The sequence below is a fragment of the Protomyctophum parallelum genome (genome assembly GCF_964188405.1).
Source record: "Protomyctophum parallelum genome assembly, chromosome: 4".
NCBI lineage: Eukaryota > Metazoa > Chordata > Actinopteri > Myctophiformes > Myctophidae > Protomyctophum > Protomyctophum parallelum.
Window position 1 is genome coordinate 31,732,344 of NC_139700.1, and position 26,602 is coordinate 31,758,945.

General features: G+C 41.9%; 1 protein-coding gene across 1 annotated transcript in view; it reads right to left on the reverse strand.

Annotated features, from left to right (window-relative positions):
- Window positions 1–26,602, reverse strand: part of plxnb2b (plexin b2b) — a 235,545-nt gene that overhangs the window by 45,642 nt on the left and 163,301 nt on the right. The window contains exons 17-20 of the mRNA XM_083763407.1: window positions 26,428–26,539; window positions 20,224–20,360; window positions 16,230–16,412; window positions 7,845–7,959 (exon numbers count right to left, since the gene is read on the reverse strand). Coding sequence (XP_083619533.1) covers window positions 7,845–7,959; window positions 16,230–16,412; window positions 20,224–20,360; window positions 26,428–26,539 — 547 coding nt within the window. The remainder of the gene's footprint in view (window positions 1–7,844; window positions 7,960–16,229; window positions 16,413–20,223; window positions 20,361–26,427; window positions 26,540–26,602) is intronic.

Genomic DNA, 26,602 nt, shown 5'->3' on the forward strand with positions numbered 1-26,602 from the left:
CTTATCAACCATCACATTCCGTGCTCAGCCAATCAAATCATCACAAATGTAATTTCGGGCCGGCCAATCACTTTTGGCGATGTACTTTGCTCAGCCAATCAAATCATCGTTATGGGGTGATCAGCCAGTCACAAGCCAATGTTTGGGTTCACACAAACCTGGAAAGCTGGACATAGGAGGGGCTAGCACCTATGTCTTTGTATATTTACATTTTTGAGGGGCGCTGTAGCCCCTCCTATATACAGCTTTTGTCCCCACAAAATGTCTGCAATACAAACATTAAATGCTATTGACAACGAAGGGATAATTGCAACACAGAAAATAAGTAGATCCACGTGGAGCTAATTTAAAACCAGAGAGCATGCATTGCAATAACAAACACATTTTACTGTTCCTTGTGTGTAAGCCGCTAAATATAATTACATGTCCGTCCATGCGCCAGCAGCCGTAATGACTAAAATAAATCTTTGAAACAAGTTTAGTGGACAAAAAACTCCAAACAGGAGAGAAGCTTATGAGCTTGACCAGCCTGGCTGCTAGTTTTGTTGCAGACACACGTCTTTCCAAGCATCGTTGCCTTGTCCCCCCGGGAGGCAGGGACTTAAAAGTGGAGCTTTGTAAAAGCAAAGCCTGATTGATACTGTGCTGTGTCCCGGTATTGCACGCCAAACACAGCCGATCTACAGGCTCACAACGCTCATAATGTGAGCATAATATTTCCGGCGCCCGACACGATGTACTGTAAATCAGGCAGAGCGGTGCAAGACTGATCTGCCTACTCACATAATCTTAGATATCCTTAATGTCGGTATAAACATTAGCCAGTCAAAAACGAATACCTTTCAAATGAAAAAGGATGACGGCCGGTGAAGCCTGCCTAATGCACTGAAGGCCGGGGGCCCGGAGCAGGGGTTAGAACGCAGTCTGCTACTAGCCTACTACTATGTGCTTCCTGGACCGTTTCTTCTCTTACCCTGGCGTCCATATCTTTGGGCATGCCATTATAGGTGAACATTTTCAGAAATAACATTTTAAGTCCAAAACAGCAGATGTACAAGCGATGTGTGGTCATCGCGATTGTAGATCGGCTATCTGCAATCTTTTTGAGGGGTGCCTAGCCCCTCCAACGCCTAGCTGGCTTTGTGTGTGCCCCCTGTGATGTCATGTGGAAGGCCAAGTCTATAGACTTTTTACTATGACGTAGTGCAGGGTTGTTGTTTTTTTGCAACTGAATGGCTGAAAAATGGAAATGAAGAGTTTACATAGTACACAGTACATGCATAAACTTTCCTTGAATGATTGTATCTTGTTTCAGTATTTATTTATGATATATTTTCTCTATTATTAAGGTAATTTTTGCAGTTAGTTTTTATTGGGGGTGGGGCGGGGGGGGGGGGCATTTCCGGGGGTCCCCAGCCAAAAACGCTGAGAACCCCTGACGTAGTGGGTGCTCCCCAAAGGCCCCCCTCACTTCACACAAGGTTGATTTTTTTTATATACGGGATCGTCGCTGACGCTGTCGGGTGGTGTCCAAAACTACTACTTTTCAGGATTCAACTTCAAAAGTAGCAGATCTGCCCAGCCAGTTCTGTTCGCAATTTTTATAGAACCCTTAGCCCAGGCCATTAGAGAACATAAAAGTATAGAAGGTGTTGTCATAAAGGGAATAGAACACAAACTGGCTTTATATGCAGATGATGTACTTTGTTATTTAACTAATCCCGAACAGTCCCTCCCACATCTCTTCAACCTTCTTAAAACATTTGGTAGATATTCAGGCTATAAGTTAAATGTTAAAAAAACACAGGTTTTAGCCTACAATTTTGCTCCAAGAACTAATACAGTACAAAACTTCCCCTTTAACTGGAATTTAAAAGCCATAAAATATCTAGGGGTTTGGATAACAAAATAATTTGATAACTTGTATGACAAAAACTTCAATCCTATCAACCCGCTGGACTGTGCTCCCTTTAACCCTGAGTTCAAGAATCGAAACTATCAAGATGAATATCCTACCAAGACTCTTATATCTCTTCATGTCTCTACCTGTTAATGTTCCATTTAAACAATTCAATGAGTGGGATAAGTTAATTTCACGATTAATTTGGAATGGCAGAAAACCAAGAATTAAATACAGTACACAACATACAGCTAAGTAAGGAAAAGGGTGGCATGTCACTACCGAATCTTAGAGACTATTTCTATGCAGCCCAACTTAGATTTGTTTCTTTATGGTGTGGCAACGACTCAGACGCCAAATGGAAAGCCAAAGTGAACAGGATATCCCAATACAAGCCATGTTAGGTGATAAACAATTAACCAAAGCCAGTTTAGATAAACTAGACCCAATCACATCTTTCACACTACAGACTTGGCACACCCTCGTCAAACAACTAAAAATAGAAAAGCAATCAAAAATACTGAGATGGGTTGCCTTTGATACGGCATTTAAGCCAGCGATACTAGATCAGAGGTTTAAGTTTTGGTTCTCCAATCATGGCATCACATCCTACTATAAGCTTATGGAAGAAAAACGGTTACAGAGCTTTCAGAAACTGAGAGATACATATTATCTAGAAAAGGAAGATTTCTTTAGATATCTCCAACTACGTCACTATTTCAATCAAGAATTTCAGAAACGTGAACCACAAATGAATCAAAGTAAACTCATTAATTTAATTGCTCAGGCTCATACGAAAGGAACAAAGAGAATAGTATCAAAATTATATAAAAGTATTTCAGACTCCAGAAAACATACAACCGATTACATCAAAGAGAAATGGGAGAAAGAACTGAATGCCCAAATCACAAGTGAACAATGGTTAAATATTTGCAGAACACAACACACAACTTCAAGTTCCAACACCTGGCGTGAATTCTGCTGGAAAAACACCTCCCGCTTTTTTATCACTCCAAAACTTAAATCAAAACAGCTTGGAATATCCCAGTTGTGCTAGAGAAACTGTGGAGAGGTACTGTAGATGTAAATCACTATCATGTTTTCTGGGGTTGCTCTGAAATTCTCACCTTTTGGAAAAATGTCACAGAGAAATTACAGGAGATTCTGGGCTTTCAAATATTAGATTCTTGTTTGATGCTATATTTGGGAGATTTACCAGATGAAATTATTGGAAGTGACAGATATCTGATGAAAATCTTTCTGGGTGCAGGGAAGAAAGCCATTACTCGGAAATGGCTACAGGTAGATCCTCCTTCCATAGATGAATGGTTCCAGATAGTCTCAGAAATATTCGACATGGAGAGAATGACTGCTAATTTGAGATTGAAGAGAGAGTCTTTTGAAAACAAATGGGAAAAATGGTTTGATTATACTACTGAACAACAGGTGAGCTAGGAATCAGAATGTTTGGCTTTTGTTTTGTTTTTTGTTCTTTTTCTCCGAATGTAAACAAAAGATATGATCCTTGAATCCTTGACACAAATACTCATGTTTAAGATACATAGATGCTTATATTTCTAGAGGGTGACCCCATAGATGGGATGGTAACTGTTGTTATTTATTTTCTTTATATACGGTACTTTACTGTCCAATATTATTGTGTGTGGGTGTGTGTATGACTGTGAGAGTGTGTGGGGGTGTATGCGTGTGAGTGTGTGTGTGTGTGTGTGTGTGTGTGTGTGTGTGTGTGTGTGTGTGTGTGTGTGTGTGTGTGCGTATGCTAAAATGGTGCATTTATATAATGGTAAATGGTGCATTTATATAGCGCCTTTATCCAAGGCGCTTTACATAGATTGTGCATTACATTCACCCATTCACACACCGATTGCGGCGGAAGCCATGCAAGGTACCAACCAGCACATCAGGAGCAATTTGGGGTTCAGTGTCTTGCCCAAGGACACTTCGACATGTAGACAGGAGGAGCCGGGATTCGAACCGCCGACCCATGGATCATTGGACGACCTGCTCTACCTCATGAGCCACAGTCGCCCCCGTCTGCATTTTATTATTATCCTGTCTGTGTGTGATCTCCTACAATTATAGCATTTATCTACTGTTTTTACTTTTTATTTACTGAGCAACACATACTGTAATGTTCAATTGTTTGTCTTTTTGCTTTCTGTATGTCCTTGTCTATTTCTGTTCATGAAAAATGAATTAAATTTAAGTCAAAAAAAAAAAAGTAGCAGATCTACAAGCCAAAATGGGTCGCTTTGCGACACGTTTCGAACTTGCTTATCTGCTACGTTTGATGTTTTGTGTGATGCTGCAGTAAACAAACATGCTGATCTGAGCTCACACAAACAGCTCACACAGACACCAAACATTATCCCACATTAATCCAACGGTTGGATTTTGGGTTGGATTCCATTTCCAACCCAAAATCCCTCCCCCATGCGACCAAGAGCACATCCAAAAAGATTAGGAAGAGAAACAAAAGAAGAGAACAAAAGATGACAAATGGGCCTAAACTAGAAAAGTGCCAGAGCGGATATAAAATCTGGTGTTGGCAAACTGGAATTGCATCTGAAAAGTTAGTGATATTACATCCAGATCACATAACTCCAAATAATAAATAATGTGAATGACTTGTGTGAGTTTGGGACAAAATAGTAGTAGCAAAAGGTGTGTTTTGAAGAAAAAAAAACACAAAATGCCTCAAATTTGGCCTGGTACAAAATAGCAGGAGTTGTGTCATGTTCCAACATATGGTTCAAGAGTTCAAAAAGTGAAGTTGGCTGTTATAGTGCCACCTGGGGGCCAATTTGAAAATAATTGTGGTCGAGGTTCTTTGGTCTACTGGGAGTGAAACGTATAAATCAGGCTTGTAGTGCGAGCAGTGAGGCTATACTGAATGCCATTACTTTCTTCTGTGTGTTTGTGCAGTAGCATTATGATCATGGTGCATACAGTAGCATGCACCATGATCTGTCTCCAAAAACAGAAGTGAGTGGATGGGTTCAAGAGGTGCTTTACCAAGGACACCCCAAAGGCTCCCCAAAACAAGACAAAAGGTTAAAGGACCACTTCACCACTTTTCAACGTATCTTCATTTAATAGGTCCTCACTAATAATCATGATAAAATGTCACGATTTCACTCAGTCTGTGTCTCATAGGAGGGCTGTGGGCAGTCAGGCCCAGGCGGTGACGTAACCGTCTGGGCACCCGACTGGTAATCCAGTCGCAGTGTGCCACGGGTTCGACTCCCGAGCCCGACACGGCCTTTACTGCATGTCTTCCCCCATCTCTCTCCTGTTTCCTGTCAGCCTACTGTCTGTCCCTTTAAAAAAACCAATAAAAGGCGTAAGCCGCAAAAAAAAAAAAACGTCTTTCAGTGACATCATCATTAGGCAGATTATTTTTAAACAATATTTTTTTACAAAAATGTTTAGATTTTCATTATCGTGAGAACGATGGCTTCCATTTTCGCATTACAACTTTTTAGGCTAGAAAGCCTGCCGTTTTTATTAGCTTGTATTCCCCATCGATGATGTCACTGGAAGACGGTTTCTGAACTTCCCACAGCCCTCCTATGAGACACCGACAGAGTAGAAAAATATTGTGCCATTTCTTCATGATTATCAGTGAGGACCTATTATATGAAGAGTGGTGGAAAAGTGGTGAAGTGGTCCTTTAACTAGGGAGGAGTATGACCAGGACATTGTGTTATGGACATATTCTTAAAGACAAATGCTGCTGTCCTTTATTCGGTTAGCCCGATTTACTTATTTCTTATCTGAAATCTGCAGTAATGTACGGGTACTTATTGAAGTACTTCAGACAATTATCGCGTCAACAATAGAAGATGTACAAGCTTTCAGCGTGGCATGAAGTGACACAGTGTGAGCTTGTAGATCTGCTATTTTTTAATAGCCAACGTAAAAAAATATGGATGACAGAAGGGAGTTTGTTTTGGCTAGTCTGTCATTGGAGTAATGTATTCTGTGGGAAAAACCTTAAATCGCAATCTTGGGCGTAAACACTTTAGTAGATCCAAAGGACGAAGGACTCAGGTGGCTTATGGATTCAAAGCAATCAGTGGATTGGAAATAGAAATTGTTGTGAGGACAATTTTCCAGGTCCTCAGAAGATAAATGGTTGTTTTATGTTCGACAGGTTTATAATGAGGAAAAAAAGGTTGGGGTAAGGATTAGGATTAGACAAGGTTAAGTTTAGGGTTTACAGCGAGAGTCTTCCCTATGTTATACTTACTAGTCCTTACCCGTTCTGAATATATGAACAGCAAATGATGTTCAGTGTGGGTAATGTGTTGTAATAGATCACATTACTGATAGGGGGGAATGGGGAATTGTTTACAGATGGTCTTGGGAAGTTAGGTTGGGCACAAAAGTAGGCTAATTAGTAGGCTACTGTAGTTTCTTTTGCAAGAAAATGCTGCAGTACAATCATAAGTATACCATTGATGGCTTGGTATTGTGGCTGCTTTGGAGAGGTTATCCGTTAAGATGAATAATCAGTTGGATAAATATGATTTGAAGTGGAACGTGTTCCTCAGTCATGTTGCAGGTCCTTTGGTGTGATCCATGGTCAGGCAATGCCCTTTTGCTTGTTTATTGTAGCCTATTAATATACATAGTCCTTACCCGTTGTATGGACTATTGCCCCCCATAAATATATTTAATTGCTCTTCATTATAATATATTTGTGTATTTTTTGTGTGAATAAAAACAGCACTATAACATGAAAATGTTTGTATAAATGCATGGTAGGGAAATGTTTTCATGGCAAGGACTGTAAAATGTACACTTATTAGCCCACAGACCCCCATTTGAAAAGTATGAAAGACCCCAGATGAGTTGGCCTGGTGGCCGCGGGGGGTACTGCGCCCTGGGTGCGGTTGGATTATTATTTCATATAAATGGGTGATGTAAAAACAATATCTGTACAGTAAATATGACAGTTGCGTCGGTAAAACGTAGCCTAGCTGGATTCTGGGAGCGTGCAGATTTATTTTGGCATGGAGAGATGTGTGCTAATAGTGTGGCTCGGTCGGAGATAGACCACGGACAAATAAACGGGTTTTTATTCACTAATAAATTCATTATTAATCTTGTTGGAAAAATGGCTCCATATTATTATGGTCAATGCCTATGTGAAAAGTGGGAGCGATTGGTGCAGGCAATGAGGAGATAAGTGTTTGTTTCTGACAGACAGACAGACAGACAGACATTCAGACAGACATTCGCTCATTTATAGTATGATGATGATAGTTGTATGACGTACACAACCAAATAATCTCGCATTGCCATACTGTTGCCTCTCGCAATTTCCAAATGCTTCTGTCATACAGTCTGGATCAACGGAAGCTCTATCATGATTAAAATATAAAGCGTCCTCCCCATGCACTTCCGTTCCGTCTTTAGTTGGGCAAATACTATCCAAATGCTATTTTCAAGCTGTTTTCGAGATTGATGTCCTTGCAAGTATAGTAAGACAAACGTGTGTGTGTGTCCATGTGTGTGTGTGTGTGTGTGTGTGTGTGTGTGTGCGCGCGCGCGCGCGCGTACGTGCGCGTGCATGCGCGCGTGCGCGAGCTCCGTGCACTGAAATGTAACCCCTCACTCTAGTAGTGGAAGCAATTCCGTGGAGGTAAGGAGGCAGATCGATACACAGAGAGATAGCGTTGGCTTGTCGGCTCTGAAGGAGGAAAAGCAACACCAAAAGGAACAAAATCCTCCATAACAAAGAAGGGATCATATCACAGATATACTACTGTATATAGAGAGGAGGAGGAGGAGAATCTATATTGACGTCAACAACCACGGATGATGCTGATGATGATAAAAAAAGACAGGTTGGAGGAGAGAGAGAGGAATGCATAAGAGCAGGAGAAGGAGGAATTGAAAAGAAATGAAAGGGCACCTCTACTGAAGATTGTTTGCCGACGGTGCAGTCGTCTCCCAGGTCCTTGACCGTCAGGAAGGCACTTTGGATGATGTCGAAACCAGAGCCAGTCACCACAATGGTCCTGCCCCCACTGGAAGACGCACACGCACACGCACACGCACACGCACACGCACACGCACACGCACACACACACACACACACACACACACACACATTGGAGTCACTCAATTATATCCCCATGGTCTGCACACACATTCTATTTATTTATTTTCCTATTGAAAATAGTCTACCATAGGGTCATTTTAGAAGAGTGTGTGATTTCGTTTATGATATTGAGTTACATTTGATGTGTATTGAAACGTCTGTGTTTGGAGACATTTTATTTATTTTCTTACTCTATGGATAAATACGTTTGTACTTATATTAAGAGTATATTGGCCCAACGCTTGAAGTGGCCCACAGCAGGCCACTGCAAATTTCAGACTGCCTTCAATAGATTTCAATTGGCTCTAATTAACCCTAAGCTCGTTTTGAACTCCAACAAAACAAATTGCATGGTATTTACTAGGTCTCCAAACACAACCTCTACTGGTATTTACACTGTGAACAAATTGAGGCGGTCACATTTTATAAACACCTGGGCATTTGGCCAATTATGCTCTCATTTAAAGTCCATGTGGAGCACCAGCCTAACCAAAAAATTAAGGGGACAGATTGGTTTCCTATACAAGAAACAAGTCCTGATTTTGTCTTGCTAGTAGAAATAGACTCAATCCGTAATAATGTCTGTTTTTGGTTAAGGTGATTCGTTGCTTCACTCACTGCACTGATGCCTCTTCTAGCCACAATGCTCTACGATTAATAACTGGCTATGATTATTACTCCCATCATAGTATTGTATTATAATGATAAAGTGGGACTTTGGCCAAATACAAAAAGTAGTTTCAAAGGTAAGTCAAAGAACAACATTTCTAGCTAGAATGTCTAAGGTCTTTTAGATTAAAAACAAAAACACCCTAAAAATCTTGGCTGGGGCTCTTGTAGCTACAATGTCACTTTGACTATATGCCTGTACATCTTGGTATACAGGCATTTATATGAGCCTCAGGAAGAAACTTCAGACCTCCCAAAATAAATTGGTTTAAGAGTGCATCGTAGAACTCATCTTCTCCCTGCCCACTTCACCATTTCCGTGACTACTTTTCAAAGGTTAGTGATACTCAAAGGCACCACACACACTGAGGATTTCTGTAATCAATAGCAGCTGTGTTGGACAGATGCGCAGATATGGGGAATTAAACGGGTGAGCTTCATTTTTATTGGCTTTTATCGATGTGGGCCTCGACACGTCATCACGCAATACGTTTTAGTTTTCAGGAAGTAATTCAAATTCGATTTTATGGACTTTTGATATAAAAACACACAAAAATGAAAATGTACCAATTTTTTTGGCATCAGGTATGCTCATATGAGGACCACGGATGTGGTCTAAAAGTGTGAAAAACATATTTTCATTTCACTACACCTTTAAAAAGATGGTTGGCCGAACATAATTTAACCCATGTCTGTGTTTTGTATTGTTGTTCCCTGTGCCCAAAAGCACCACAATGGAAACAAGCCTGCTGGCATTAATCAATCTGTCACAGTTCACAGAGAGCAACATTGAATTTTATGTATTTATAAGGCGTCGTGTTTACCACAGTTTTCTTAGTTTGTAGTTGTACCTATCCTCGCTTTTAGATCCAAAGGTTAACGGACATTCAACACGTTCACAAACACACAATAGATATATCAGCCCACGTAAGAACAGTGAACAAGGACAGACTGCTTTCATTTACTATGCTCCACATAAATGGAACAAACTTCAGGAAGCTCTGAAACTGGTTCCATTGTTCTCCATATAGAGCTTTCTTGAGGGCACTATATTCTTCATGTAACACTATATTTATTTGTATCTGTGACGTAATGTAGTTCGTTTGTTATAGTTTTTCTTTATATGTATTGTGTTTTATATGCTGTGGTCAGGGTGTCCTTGAAAAAGATCCCCGAATAAAGTAAAAATAAATAAATATGCCACGGTGTATAATGAGACCTATGGTATTTTCAACTGTAAAATGTAATAACTGTGACCCAGGTGATAGTGGCCTCTAGCAGCAGTGATGTCAGTCTTCGGTTCTCTATACTCGTGAACCACTTTAGCCCCATGTTACATTTTGGCTAAAATAGCTGATTCATAAGCTCACAACGTGTCACGCTGCGATTCGTTGTGAGCTTGTAGATCTACATTTTTAGAAAATGTACCTTTCAATCCACCTTTCAATCCATGCCTTTGGTGATAAATGTCCTTCCCCTTGAGACTTTCTAAATGATCTTCGAAAAACATTCTTTCTCTCTTTTCCATTTTACCAATCACACCCGCAGCAGACATATCGACGCAGATTACAGGCAAATAAATATGCATATATGCGCAGGCATAGACGCACCAACAAACAAGAGGCAGACGCGTATTTAAAATTGAGGGATTACAGACGTCGCTTGTAAATTGCACCTGAGCGAGTTTCCACAGGAGATGAAAACAAATTAGCTTGGCCTACAAGGGGCTAATTTCAAAGTTGTCTGATTTTCTTGCCGGGACGCTTGATCATTCAGCCCGGCGAATGGGTTCCCACTTTTTAGCCAATCGGGAGCGTGCGTTTCTAAAATATTCCAGCTACTCAGAACCGACTTTGTTTTTAATGAACAAAAGTTTCCTCTAATGAAAGACGTGGAGCAAGGTTGAGGACAGCCGTAAACGTGCATTACTTCCCTTATGCACAATAATTAAGTTTTTATCCTGAGCAAGTTTAATCATCGGTGGAAACCGGACATTACAGGAAATGTCAAAAATGAACCTGAGTTAAAATGGATCCAACTATAGTTACTTCATAAGCTTTTGTTGGTTCAATATCTATAAACCACTAGCCTAATGCTTTCTATATAGGCATCTCCCGGGAGAATCTAGATGCAGCTGCGCGACATGAGACTAATTCATTAGAGCGAGAGAGAGAGGAGTGTGTGTGTGTGTGTGTGTGTGTGTGTGTGTGTGTGTGTGTGTACGTGTGTGCGTCAATTTAACAAAGGTGCAGACGATCAGAAATCAGCAGAGTGATCGACGAGCAAGGAGGGAGTGATCGACGTTTGCGCTACTCTATGCCGAATTGAAGTGGACCTGCAGACTTTTATTTTTCTCCCTGGAAATAAAATTTCTGGGTTTCCGAGGCTAATAAACCACAGACACACTTAACCACTTTCACTTTCATTCGTTTTTATAGCGAAAAGTAGCTACACGCTCACAACAAATCACAATGTGGGTTGAATTGGTTGGTTTGTTGATCACAAACAACAAGATATGTTGAGAACTACTGGCTGACATGACATGGAACTTGCAGTACAGCTTCATGCTTCAGAGGATGAACCCTAATGATGATAGTGACCACATGGCCTTTCGTTTAGCGTTTTGGGCGGGAACCCCTTTTGGTGTTTTAAGCCTTGTGTTATACTTTAGCTATTTAAAAATAGCAGATCTACAAGCTCATAGCGTGGTACGAGCTTGTACAGTAGGTCTGCTATTTTTGAAAAATCCTGAAAATGTGGCGCAAATCTTTATATACTGTATTCTATCAGAGCCAAAACATTTTACTCAAATCTTTGTTTCTGGGGGGGGGGGGGGTCCATGTGGAACAACTTATTTTGAGATGGGGGTCAGCGGCCAATTACATATAGTTTTGGGGGGTCCTTGACATGAAAATGTTTGAGAATGACAAACGACAAACTGTCAAGATTTAGAAGGTATTTGTAGAATCGTCCTCATGTTATTTTATTTTACTTTTAAGCTTTTGCTGTGGCTTACAATGAATCCTTCAATGAATAATACAATACACTCCCTCTTTCATTTTTAGACGCTCTAAAGCCCCCAAACCACACCAAAGGGTTGAGTAAAAATGTTTTTTTAAGGTAAAACCACAACAATGCCACTCATTGCAACTGCAAACTTTTTGTCTTCCCAACCCAACCCTTTGGTGTGGTTTGGGCTTAAGGGTCCTTTTTGATCTGATTAGGTGTACAGCAGCAGTACAGCGTTGGAACTCACTGCTAGCGGGCTTTTAGACCAGGGTTAGGATGTGTGTGATCACCAAAGTGTTTATTTTAGACCATGAGGGTTATAGGCTGTGTGTGATCACCAAAGTGTTTCTTCCCAGGTGGGAAAAAAAACCCACATGCGCTCCCCTGAAAATGCTTCCTAATGCACGAGTTTCAAAGATTTCATGTGAATCATGCATATATAGCGCAAAACAGATGTTCCCGTTGCTCAGTAAAAACACAAATATGTCTCGGTGGACACAGCACCTTTTATGCTGTGTTCACAACTTCACACTGCCTGTCAGATATAAAGCTATTATAACATAAATTTTAAGGGAAGAAAGAGACATGAAGATACAGAGATACAGAACAACACAAATCTAGTAAGGGGGTTCCCTTGGACGGCTGGCATTGGCACAACATATGTTTAGATGGGGGCCATCTGTGGACAAATTCATATTCATTTGTCATTTGCTTGACATGAAAATGATATTTAAAACACTGGTTTAAATAACATTAGGAAGCTAGCCCTGGCAGTGGACCATGTCATGCATACGTAAGTAGTAAACTACTGGCATTTGTGGGGCTGGTAAATGTGAAGTTTCAGGGCAGGCAATACTGTATATCATGTAAACACTGCACGTTCACTGAAATTACATCTCTTCAAAATTGAATACATAACCGTAATTCTTGTTTTGTGTATAATAGGCATACATCATGGCAAGGGCTGGGTTTCCCAAACGAAATATGCATAGTGTGGTTCTTCTCAACAACACCCCCTTTCACTGTGAACATAGATATTCCGTGCTTAGATGTGCCACGCATTGGTAGACCTGAGGAATGGTATGGTAGGCCTGAGGCCCCTCGGCCTATGGTAGGCCTGAGGCCCCTCGGCCTATGGTAGGCCTGAGGTCCCTCGGCCTATGGTAGGCCTGAGGCCCCTCGGCCTATGGTAGGCCTGAGGCCCCTCGGCCTATGGTAGGCCTGAGGCCCCTCGGCCTATGGTAGGCCTGAGGCCCCTCGGCCTATGGTAGGCCTGAGGCCCCTCGGCCTATGGTAGGCCTGAGGCCCCTCGGCCTATGGTAGGCCTGAGGTCTATATTGGTAGGCCTACCATACTGGCCTGACCGGTCAATAAAATAATGCTGAATTAACTAGCTTGTATTGGTAACTTTGACTGCACAATAGCCTCCCATTTAACCTCCTTGTCTAGGCCTATATTTATTAACCCACAATCGAATGTTATTCAGTTTAATTCACTTGCACAATACACACACACACAAATGTGTAACAGACGTAAAATGAAGCCTGTAAGTCCTTGAACTGTAAGTCGCCATCTTTGTAGATCCGTTTGGGCCGCAGCTGGCCATTGGCTGGCTCCGTTTGGGCCCAACTGGCCATTGGCTGGCCCAGACAACGAGGCGGGACTTCCCCCCTTCTTCTTTGTTGGTTTTTATTTTGACTGAACGGGGGGTGGCTCCCGATCATAAACTGTAACGGTAGCCACGCCCCTCAGAACATACGCGGCTTTATGGTAATTTTTTTAATAAATGGTACCATAATTTTCCAAAAAGAATATTATGAAATGAGAAATTAGACTTTAAACTAGTGACTGGAAGCAGAAAGTATTCATGACCATGTTTATTAAGGTAATACAGTCTAGGTGAAGTTGGGCCCAAATACATGGACTTCTATGGGTTTTTTTGGGCCCAATGACAGCGCCACAACAGGCCATTATATGAATTTTCAGGAAGTCCCGATTTCCTTTAACCTGACGCTGCCAGATCCAAGAAGCTTGCTACACAAATTTGTTTCACAGCTTATTGGGATCTGGGATCGCGGAAGCAAATTCGATGACGGGGCTGTTCCTTTTTTTCAAGATACTTGGTAGATGATTGGATGGGACCGTCTGTCTATCACCGTGTGGGCGTGCAAACACAACCAATCATATTGACGTGTCTATATAGCTTCACATCCGGTTTCGCACATATCCCGCCCTTAGCTCACGCTGATTGGTTCGGTACGGAACGGATTTGTGTCAGCTCAACTCCCTGAGAGATCCCAGATGAGTGCTGTGTTGGGGAACATGGTTACCCAATACCGCCCCCATCTGGCAGCGTCAGGTTAGATTTCCTTAGTGGCTTCACAGAATATCTGTCTGACTGCCCCCCTGGTGTGAAGACTGCAAACTGAAAAGTGTACTTGACAATCAATTCAGCCTACTGGCAGATCCTGATTGTTTGAGCCTCAATTGGCTGAGTCAGAGGTTGGAAATGGCACAGGTGAAAGGTGTTGGCCTCATTAGGCCCACTGGCAGAGCCTGGCCCAGGTGAAAGGAGTTAGCCTCATTAGGCACACTGGCAGAGCCTGAGCAGAGCCTTTTGTGGTGGTTCGTGCATTACAACCGTCCACACACGTACGCACGCACACATGTACGCACGCAGAGACGTGGCGCATTATATAGTTGATGAAGAAAGTCACCACTCACATCACACATTTCTCTGCGAATGGTTTTACTACTGCCACATGTCGACAGGTGTGTGTAGGCTAAAGAGGCTTTAGGGCAGGGGTAACAAACCAGGGGTTCGCGAGCTACCAGTAGCTCGCGGGAACCTTTCAAGTCGATCCCGAAGTGTCAGACTGACGGGCAGCCAATACACAACAGAACGTGTATAACGTGTATTTAGAATAGCGCGCAGTGATGGCCTGAGACATGTCTCGGGCCATCCACTGGTTAATGGCTCATTGGCTCCTCCTGCTACAGACCGAGACGGAGCTGGAAGCCAGTAGTGACACAACACCTCACAACAACCCGAATATCAGCGGCTTTCCGTCCGCAGTTTGCTCGTCGGGGACCGGGGTCGCGTTAGGATAAGAGAGAGAGAGAGAGTCGGCGAGGAGGTTGCAGTTTGGGTCGAGAAGGAAGGAGGGTGGTTAAAATTAGAACGAAGCAAGCGGGGCCGGTCGAGGGGAAAAAAAGAATCGGCTCTATTTTTTTTATTTTTTCCCCAGCCACCACAAACCAACTCCCCAAATGAACTCCGTCAGAGCCACCAACAGAAAACTCAGGCGAGTGTCGAGGCCGCGGCGCTTTTGTATCAAACACTTTCCTCTTTACTGAGCCTACTGTCATTGAACTGCTGTCCGATAAAATGCAGGATGTGTTTGCAGATATTGAAATGGAGATTATTGGATTAGTAAATGACTGTCACCTGCAGGTCAGAGCTAAAGAGAAGGAATTTTGGTCTCTTGTGAGCAGAGAGAAGTATCCGCTGATTGTGTCGTGTGCACTCAAGCTGCATGCCTACTTTGGTTCCACGTACTTATGTGAAATGGCCTTTTCACAAATGAAAATAATAAAATCCAAGTTTAGAACTCGTATGACTGACTCACATCTTAATGACACCCTCAGACTGGCAATCACTAAATATGAACCAGATTTCAAAACGCTTGCAGATAAAGTGCATGATGAATTTTGATGAATTGAACAATGTGGACCCTGTTGTAAACAAGTGTAATGCTTAATTGGGTCGTCCACTCACAGTTAACAGTCTTTGTATTGAGTTTGTGCTTAAAATGTACTGTAAATTCTACAAACTGTTAATAAATATTTCAATCAATCAGTCACAGCAGTCTCATTAAAGGTGGGCTGACCCTGAGAGTATGTCACCATATCTATGCAAATATATATGGTCATGTTATGCCTATGTCATTTGAACATCTGCCAATGTGAATATTCATTGAAATGAGAAACAAAATATTGTGCTGTAAAAGCAATCAATGTCCTTTGCATTTGGTTTTATTTAAAAAAACTTGTTTATTTGTATTTTTGTCCTAATATTTTTTATTTCTAATATTATTTGACATTGATAATATAACTTTCTATAAGTATTTATTCTAATTTAAGCTTTAGTCTTTGTGTGGATGTGTGCACATGCATTGAGCCTGTCAGAAATAGCAAAAAAACAAGTGTTTTTTCTAACACGTTTTAGTGGTAGATCTTGGCTTACAATTGGGAATAAAATGGGCTCTTGGGCTTGAAAAGGTTGGTTACCACTGCTTTAGGGTTTGCTTCTAAATGTATTCATGCAGGAGGCCTTACGTGCGCAATGAGGACGTTGGCGAGGATGTTGTTGTGTTTGACAGTGTTTCCCAAAAAATTGCCATGCAGCCAATTAGGCCACACACAGGCTTGCACGTTCAAGCTACGTGCAACCCAACATTTATTTGCGAAACCCAGCCAATGTTATTGAAAGTGTCACTGAGCTTCTCTCGTACTTACCAGTCAAAGCTGCTTTTAGGGTGGTGGTCGAGCACAACAGGGTTCTCCAAGAAGCGGAAAGCGTTGGGAATGGAGGTGGTGGTGCTCTTCCCATAATTTACTGTGACTGTGAGGAGGTCGGAGGGCACCTTCTCCACCCTGTACTCTCCTGTCCTGCAGGTGATGTCCCCTCCAAACTGCTCCCTGCACAGACAGAGAAAGTAAATGGTAAATGGTGCATTTATATAGCGCTTTCATCCAAGGCGCTTTACATAGATTGTGCATCAATTCACCCATTCACACACACATTCACACACCGATGGCGGCGGAAACCATGCAAGGCACCAACCAGCGCATCAGGGTAGGGTAAATGGGTAGCGAACTGTGATGGGACATTGTGCATTTGTTTGTTTAACTGTCTGTATGTAATGTGTTTTTGTTGTTGTTATTATTATTATTATTTTTTTAATTGTTTTGTGATGTTTCTTCGAAGATTTTGTTCTGCCATGGGGTTGTGGGGGGGAAAATATATGTGAATAATTGCTTTGAAAATACTATGTTGTAAACAAAAACATAGTATTTATTGATTTCTACACCATGTTAAGAAACTGCCGTCATTTTTAGAAGATACTACTGATGTTCTTAATAAGTTGTCTGGTCTCACCAATTGTCAATCTCACTTCCTGGTGACCATGGATGTTGAGTCTCTTTACACAAACATAGATCACAATGATGGTTATATGCGTTAACACATTTTCTATCTGACAGACCCACGGAGGCTTTTCCTCCTACTGACTTTATTATTTCATTGACAGATTGGATTATCCACAACAATGTGTTTATGTTTACAGACGAGATCTATAAACAACTAATTGGGGTCCCTATGGGTTCATGTTTTTCACCCAACTACGCTTGTTTGTATTTGGGCCATTGGGAAGAGATGCATGTTCTTACTCCGATTAACCCGTGGTATCAGTTCATTACTTTTTATGGGCGCTACATTGATGATCTGCTGTTTATATTCAACGGTTCTGAGACTCAACTACTCGACTTCCATCGCTATGTAAACTCTATAAACAAAAACATCAAACTGACGATTGAGTACTCGCAGCAGAGCATCAATTTCCTTGACCTTACTATATTTAAAGATGAATCGGACATGCTTCACACTACCTTGTTTAGGAAGGAAACTTCAAAAAATACTCTCTTACGAGCGGACTCTTTCCATCCGTCTCATCTCATAAGAAATATCCCTTTCGGACAGTTTCAACACATACGCCGCATATGCGACAGTGATTTCAATCAGAAAGCCACCGACATGACCACCAGATTTAAAGAGAGAGGCTATAAACCGGTTAATGTAGCTTGGGCGCGCAACAAGGCACTTAGCCTGGACAGATCTGACTTGCTAACTAAAAACAAACGGAAGCCCGCTACTTGTCACGCAATACAACAACATGTCTTCACACATTCAGCGCATTATAAAAAATAATTGGTCGATTGAGAGGTTTATTTCCTATTTTCTCTTTTAAAAGAGCCCCCACCCTGAGGGACAAACTCATGCACAGCTACCTTCCACCTGTAAAAAAGCAGACCTGGCTTAACAAACCATTAGGTAGGTATGTTCAAGTGCACGTGTTGCCCCCACTGCTCCAGTGTCTCACAGACTAAATCATTTATAGATTTCAAAACACAGAAAACCTATAAGATTAACGATTTCATCAATTGCAATACTACTCACGTAATATATCGTTTTACACGTACCTGTCCTAAAAAAAATTATATTGGCAGGACAAAGCCTCAGGGATAGATTGGCTGAACACAAATATGTTATTCGCATTAATAATATATCCAATTTCTAGACATTTCAGCCAATGCCATAACAACAATGACACACTCTTGAGAATTACAGGTATAGAACACATCAAACCTTTTCCAAGAGGTGGCGACCGCCTAAGGAAATTGAATCAACGAGAAACCTTTTGGATTAATTCCTTAGACGCTCTCACCCCTCCTGGTCTTAATGAAGATATTGATTGTATGTGTTTTCTTTAGTTTTTTTCATTTTCTGTTTACTGTTTATTATTATTGTTTTTTATGATCTAATAAAAAGTGTTATTTTCCTTCTGTTCGAATATTTGGTGCTTAGCTTTTTGCTTATATATTCCTCTGGCTGTCACACACATGTGTGGCGTCAGCTGTTGATTGAGTGCCTAATGGCATGTCCATGTTATTACGGCTGTATTAACCAACGTGCCTCTGACACTGCCGATTATGTCATTGCAAAGCTGTGTTTCCTGTTGCTATATAATGAGTATGTTTGATGTTGTCCTTCATTCTTGCCCTGATGAAGACCTGTTAGGTCGAAACATGTTGGCAGTTGCCCTTTAATTTAATAAAGGCGTTCCTCATTTTTTAACCTTGTGTGCCCGGATCCTTCTCTTTTTATCATTTTTTGATCCATATGAGCACCTTTTTATCATTATCACATCCTGCTACCTCCATTGAGCACCTGGTTAGTTCCTCTTTTTTCATTTTTTTCATGTTATAGACATTATAATGATCACAAAAAATATATATTACAGGCATTTTACTTAGTTTTATCAGTGTTAAAGATCAAAGGTCATATGTTAAAAATATGTTAAAAATTGCACAGTCCAGAGATTTTGAAGTTGTCTGAATTTCTGCCTCTGTGGGGGGTATTTATATGCAAATATCATGACCAATGGCATTGCAAGACTAAACAATGAACATCAATGATGATGTTTAGGTGAAAAACATAAAATTATAATTAAGTAATTAATAAAAATAAAAATGGTGCAATAGTACAACCGTGGGTCTTGCAGGGTGTTAATGTAATCTTTGCTGTTTTATTTATTATTTTGATTAACTCCCCTACTTACAGCATCACACAAAATAATGACATCTAATAGCGCAAACCCGCAACACGTTTTGAGATTGTAGATCTGCTACTTTTGAATTTGAATCCTGAAAAGTAACGGTTTTGGACACATAGTTCCAAAGGATTGTGTGGCCCTGTTCTGGTCGAGGCTAGCTACTGGGACTTAGTCGGGACTTGATCACCCCGGCTAGGGCACCCGAGTGAGGGGTATGATGTTCGCGAGACGACCTTGACTGAGGATACGTCCCAGGTGCATCCATGCAATGTATTTTTGTTCTGGGCTACTCCTCACTAATGCTCATTATAAGATGGCATCAATTCTACTCACCCGTGTCTCACTGTTTGGCTACAGTATGACCAGTTCAGAAACCTGCCTACCAAGGACATCATCAACCCTAACCCTAACCCAAGCGTGCCTTAAAAAGACAGTTCTGTGAGTGCTGGTATTTTCTTATAGTGATGTATGGTAAAGTAACTCTTTCAGACCGTCCACCCAATAAGAAAGCTCTGTAATGTTGAGTTGGAGTCGTGCTCACACCCTTGATAGTATATGGTGCTATCTTATGAGTGTGGACCAATTATGTGAAGATAAGTTGAAAATGAGTGAAGTGGTCCTTTAAGTCGTGCTTCTTCGAGTAGTGCTCAGCAGTAGCGAGCAGCACATGGGGGTGGCGTTAAGGTCGCCGTTTGACGGAAGGCATGCAACAGAAGCCGGCGACATGGCAGCGCCGTGACAGCTTGTTAAATCCTTGCGTCGCTAGCTCGTTACCTGAGCCTAAAATGTCACAGAGGACCGGTTTTAGACAGAAATAACTGTTATATCTACTACCACTGCAAGGAAATAATGGGATGTGGGGAGAAAAGATTTCCACTTCTGAAACCAAGAGTTGAGATCAATCCCATTTTCATTCCATGGGAGGGGAAAAAAATGAACTAATAACAATTCATGGCCTTCGCATTCGGTGCCTCTAACTGAGGAAATTTGCATAGCACAAAGTCTGAATAACAAGTAGAACTTATCACCTGAAGTGCGTGAATTGTCTGCAGCGTCTATGGCTGAGAATGACAATTACCGTATTCAAGTTATTCAATATTCAAGTGAAGAATTCTTACACGGTGCACTCCACATCGCCGACTGTGACCCTGATGTCGTCCTTGGTTCCCGTGTCCAGGTGCTTGCCGCGGATGGTGAGGAGCGTGCCACCGGCCTTGGGGCCCTTGGTAGGCTGCACACTCTGGGGGTTGGGGTCCTGCATGGTGGAGGGGGAGGGGTCCAGAGTGAATAACACAATGAACGAAGACATACATTTAGAACCACTTAAACCCTATGGTTTAAGTGGTTCCCAAACTTTTCTGGATCAGAGCCGACTTGACACTTGTACACATTACACAATGTATACACATTGTTTGTAGCCCACCCATCTGGCCACTTAACACATTGATTGCTAACTTTTGAAATTCTACTCAGGATTGCTTCTGCTAAGCGATTAACATTGGACTTTTTAACTTTTTAGGGGCCCACAGCGAGGGGCCTCTTATAGCACATCGCACATTGCATAAATCAAAAGGAAGCCAAACTAGTCCACTTCAATTTAAAAAAAAAAATATGATTCTACCATCTTCCATTCTGGAGATATTGACCTTTTTCTAAAACCTGCTTTTCACTGCACGCTGCTCTTTTGAAAAAACAGCAGAGATATGGAAGGTTGAAGTTGACAGACATTGACAGACAGATATAAAAATGAACACAAATAATATCATATACATACTACACACTGAATGAAAGCCCTGAATGTCTACTTTTAGGAGGAAAACAAATACACATGGTCCCATGTATAGTTTGTCAGTAATTGGCTGTTGAATGCAGCTTGCGCCCACCAGAGAGGATTTCAGAAAATGCATGGACCTGAAGAACCATTATTCACAAAATAAGGCCTATAGCGACATGTACATACTATATACCGTATGAAACAGAAGACTCTCTGCTTTCATAAGAAAAATACTTCTACTGTAATAATAATGAAAATCACACCCCTGTGAAGTGAGCAGTGCAATGTTGCACTGCTCACTTCACAACATTGCACTGCTCACTTCACATGGGTGTGATTTTTATTATTATTACAGTATTAGTTTTTTTCTTATGAAAGCAGAGAGTCTTCTGTTTCATACGGTATATAGTATGTACATGTCGCTATATGCCTTATTTTGTGAATAATAGTTCTATAGGTCCATGCTTTCTCTAATCAGACCAGTGTGTGTCCAGTGGAAACCTCGTATGAATCTGATCTCAGGTCAGAATGGGCTAAAGTTCTCTCTGAAAAAGATAATTTTATAAATGAAATGGATTCAATAGTCTAGTATTGACAAACAGTATATGGGATATGTGTATTTTATTTGTTTTCCTCCTAAAATTAGACATTTAGGGCTTTCATTCAGTGTGTAGTATGTATATGATAATTTATTTATGTTTATATCTGCCTGTCATGATAACGTCATGATGATGATGATTCTATGCACATATGTGATCATTGTCTCAGTAAACAAAATCAACAGATCGTTTGATAGCATAACAGTGACTTGAGAGGTTGACATGTCTGGACATGAACCACAGGAGCGACTCAACTCGCAGTGGGGGGGGGGGGTTCCACGACATGTCTGGACATGAACCACAGGAGCGATAAGCGTAGCCCGGCTGGCTGTGATTTCGACAAAATGACAGACAACACGATGGCTTCCGCAGCTTAGGATTGTATTAGTTATCCATTACAAACGGGTCGATTACGTCCCAGACGCCTTATCACTGCAATTGGCTGGCGAAGGCGCTATGGCGATTATGGTGATCAACTGCCGAGAATCTTTTTTCCGAGAATGAGAGTAGCATTGCAAACTGCAAAACGATCGATCGCAACTCGCAGTGTGGGGGGGGGGTTCCACGGTGTGATATCTGCTAGCCTAGTATACTGCTTCTTTGTCCAAACATGGCTGACGCGACGGCGAAAAAAAGACAGTTGGTCAGATGTATACTGCTTCTCCTATGGCGGTCCTTCGAGAATACGTCATTCGTTTCGCGTATACCTGTGCGTGAAATGGCGATCGACCGTTGGAGATTATTCTTGGTTTATATACGGGTTTATATTTCCGAGAATGAGGCGGCAGACCGGTGAGTTGTCGTTGGAAAGAATTAGAGAGGGCTGTGTCGAGTGGATCTGTGTGAATGAGTGGGGGGGGGGGGAAGAAACTGTAATGCGATGGAGAGATGCCTCGGGAGAAACCATGTAGAAACAGGAGGGGAAGGGTAATCGAGTGTATTCACAAATTTCACACACACTAGAAAATGGGTAGCTCCATTTTAGATCCCCTGATCTGCGTTGGTCTATGCCGTGTGCAGGACGGCGATGCCGCCTCCCCAGTACGTCGTAATGGATACGGCATGCCTGGAATGTGGTTAGACCAGGCCTCTTTTCAGGAGGTGGGGGGCTTTAAACTCCCGGATCTCACAGCGGATCTTTCTGGAGATGATCAGTGTTACATTATGTGTTGTCCGGGCGTCAGAGAAGTTGATGTACAGTATACAGTAAAAACACCAATAAAACGCTTTAGAGCGTGATGCGCAGACGGCGCTCGAGATTAATAAAACGCTTTAGAGCGTTTTGCGCAATCGATGAGTTAAGTTAAGTGGTCAAATGGATGGGCTGAAACGTTAAGTTCACCCTGAAGAAGGCATTTTGTGCCAAAACGTTGGTCATCTTAAAATAAAAGTGTTTTGCATCGTGACCAACTACGATCTGTGCGACCTCTTCTTCTTTTTTTCAAAGTTTTGTCTCCCGTGTTGAGCACCTCCCCACTATTGATGTGCGCTCCTACCTCTTTGCAAAGTTAATTAATTATTACGCCACTGCCAGTGGCGAAATAATTAATTAATTAAGACCCTTATTACACACGCGTTCCACACCACCACAGGGAGTGCAGTGCCCGGTGTAGAGTCAGTCGGACCCACGGTTGTCCAGAACCACCACAAAAGGCCTCTGCCAAGGCTCTGGACAGGGCCCCTGCCCAAGCTCATATATGGAGCTGGCCTGTTCTGACGTCACAACACTCCATATTTGGGCATGCCTGACACAGAACTCCATATATAGGAATAAAGGGACACAGAGAGACAGATACAGAAATCTCCATATGGGCATAAAGGGGACACAGACAGATGGGTGGAACGGGTACTCTCACAATTTACAAGCTTCAATGAATGAATTGAATGAATTAATTTTATTTGTATAGCACCTTTCCAAACATATAGTTACAAAGTGCTTTACAGACAGGTTATAAAACAGTAATCATAAAAACATCAATGCGTCGCATTGACATGCGTTATGAGCATCTAGATCTGCACTTTTAGCCAAATGTTTACCTAATTTTACAGAATGTTTGCCTATTATGACATGCTCAGAATAGGGAGGCTGGGGTTCATGTGATTAATACTCTGCTTTCAAAGTATTTTACAGCAAACAGACAACACATGACATACAGATAGTTCAGATATAATCATGTACACGCACGAGCTCATCGGTCTGCTATTTTTGCTATTTTTGAGTGGTGCAGCCACTCCAATGAACAGCAATGTGTATCCCTATGTCCATACGGTATGTCTGTCTGTCTGTTTAGGGTATACCAACAGGTGACAAAGTGGTGCTGTTGAGCTTCACACTGTGCACAGGTGCATGATGGGAAGCTTTTTTGGGAAGCTGAGAGTGGGAAGCTGAGAGCCGACAACCAAGTCAGACAACCAATAGTCAGACAACCAATAGTCAGACAACCAACAGTCAGACAAGAGACAACCAATAGCCAGACAACCCAACAGCACCACTCAGTTCAGACAGGTCTGATGTTATATTTGAATCCTTAAGTAACAGTTTTGGACACACAAGATGTTCACCAGTCAGACGATATGCAGTCAATGCAGACCTTCTCTCACCCCACCCCACTTCAGCTCTCGCTGTCTCTATCTTGAAGACATGCACTCAGTCACGCACGCACGCACCCACACCCACACACTCTTACTCACACACACACATAGCAAGCAAACATCACACATACATTCACGCACCACATCTGCCTCGCAGCCTCAGTTTGCTGAGCCAACACTTTCTTTCATACTCCCCTGGCGAGGGGAGCTCCCGACGCCGGAGATATGAAAAGCCGGTTAAGTAGCTACAATGTAACCTGTTAACGTATTAAGTGTGAAACAGGGACATTACCATTGTATTATGATGGCGTTTTAGCACCTAATTTACCAGCTGGCATTAGGGTATTGTGTTTGGACATTCAACTTAAATGCTATGGCCCTTGGTGCTGCGCTGATAAGGGAAGCCGGGCACGTAAATAAATAAAATAATAAATATAACTGAACAAGTGTGGAACATAAATTAATAATTAAATACAAATGGATTTTGCCCTCCCTCTATAAATAGGAATATAATCGAAAACATAAAACAACCAAATCAGCAGAAAGTACATTTTTGGGACAAACATTCCAAGTTGAGGTGAGATTGTGCGTGTGGGTTCAGGTTTCTGACCAACCGCTCATGGGGTGCGCACACCGACATGCGGAAAACGATCGGATTAACGTTGGCGAACATGCGTTAAGGTTGGCGAACATGCGTTAAGGTTGGCGACTGGATTAAGGTTGGCGAACATGTATTAAGGTTGGCGAACAAGTGATGCTCCGTGCTTGCGGTTATGGTTAGGGTTTGAGGTAGGTTGTCGTTGGACCAATAGTACTGTATGTCTAAACTAAAGCGTGCCCTGCTCATGCCCTGTATACCACATTGTAAAAAAATGGTATTAGGCTCACAACGGTCACCGTTGTGAGCTTGTAGATCTGCAATTTTCGCAGAGCGTTTGCCCCAGAATAGGGACACTAGATTTCATGTAATTACATGTAGATGTGTGTTGTCTTGATTATGATCTATAACCATCCATGTACTGAAGGGCTATATTAGTGAGGGAAGGGCTGACTGTGAAAAATCATGTGTATAGTTGCAGGTCGGGGAGAAGAACCTGTACTGTATCTAGACAATTCTTAAAAGTAACCCAGACATTTTGTCCATGGTTTACATGCGGATGCATGCAGATATGGTTTACATGCGGATGCATGTTGCAGATATGATTTACATGAGGATGCATGCAGATATGGTTTACATGCGGATGCATGTTGCAGATATGATTTACATGAGGATGCATGCAGATATGGTTTACATGAGGATGCATGCAGATATGGTTTACATGAGGATGCATGCAGATATGGTTTACATGAGGATGCATGCAGATATGGTTTACATGAGGATGCATGCAGATATGGTTTACATGAGGATGCATGCAGATATGGTTTACATGAGGATGCATGCAGATATGGTTTACATGAGGATGCATGCAGATATGGTTTACATGAGGATGCATGCAGATATGGTTTACATGAGGATGCATGCAGATATGATTTACATGAGGATGCATGTTGCAGATATGATTTACATGAGGATGCATGTTGCAGATATGGTTTACATGCGGATGCATGCAGATATGGTTTACATGAGGATGCATGCAGATATGGTTTACATGAGGATGCATGTTGCAGATATGGTTTACATGCAGATATGCGGAACAAACTCAATAAACACTTTCCTCAGGTTTTTATGTGGGTAACTAAGTGTTTTTGATAGTATAGTATTTCAAAGTGTCTGTGATGTCATGGACACTGGTCTCACTGCTGGAATCCTACAATGACCATAATGCTTTGCTGCACTCACCCCACTTTGTGGATAGGGAGAGGGCTGCCTTAAGGCTCATTCATAGTCTGGATTTTCGGTGGTGGGGTGACCACTGAAATAACATTGAGCGGTGGTGAGTAAAAACAGAGAGAAGGGCTGGGGCGGTGGTTTGCTCTTCACCACGGCACCGTGACGTCATGTTGTAGTTCGGTGGTCACCTAACCACCAAAAATCCAGACTATGAATAACGCTTGAATGAGAGTCCAGGAAGGAAGTGAGACTAAACTAAACTAGACTAAAGGGATGGACTAGTGGAGAAGAGATCCAGTAGAAGTCATTTTATGGTTGCTTGCGCTCGGGTGTTGCACTCTGAAAACAGCAGAACTACAAGCTCACAACACAGTGTGTATATTTTAGACAAAATCCAGTCGACTAAAATCTTATGATAATTCAGTCGATTAAAACATTTCAGATGACAGATGTCGAAAGATAAAGAACATTTTAGTCAAAAGACTATAACTAAAACTCAACCAAATCAATGGTGGTGTGTGTTTACCCTGTATGTGAAGTCGAGAGAGGAGATGCCCTTCTTGCCGCCCTCCACCTCCACCTCCACCTTGCCCTGGGTGGTCTGCTGGGGGCTCAGAGGGCTGATCTCACACACCACACTGCACACAGAGAGAGAGAGAGAGAGAGAGAGAAAGAGAGAGACAGAGAGAGAGACAGAGAGA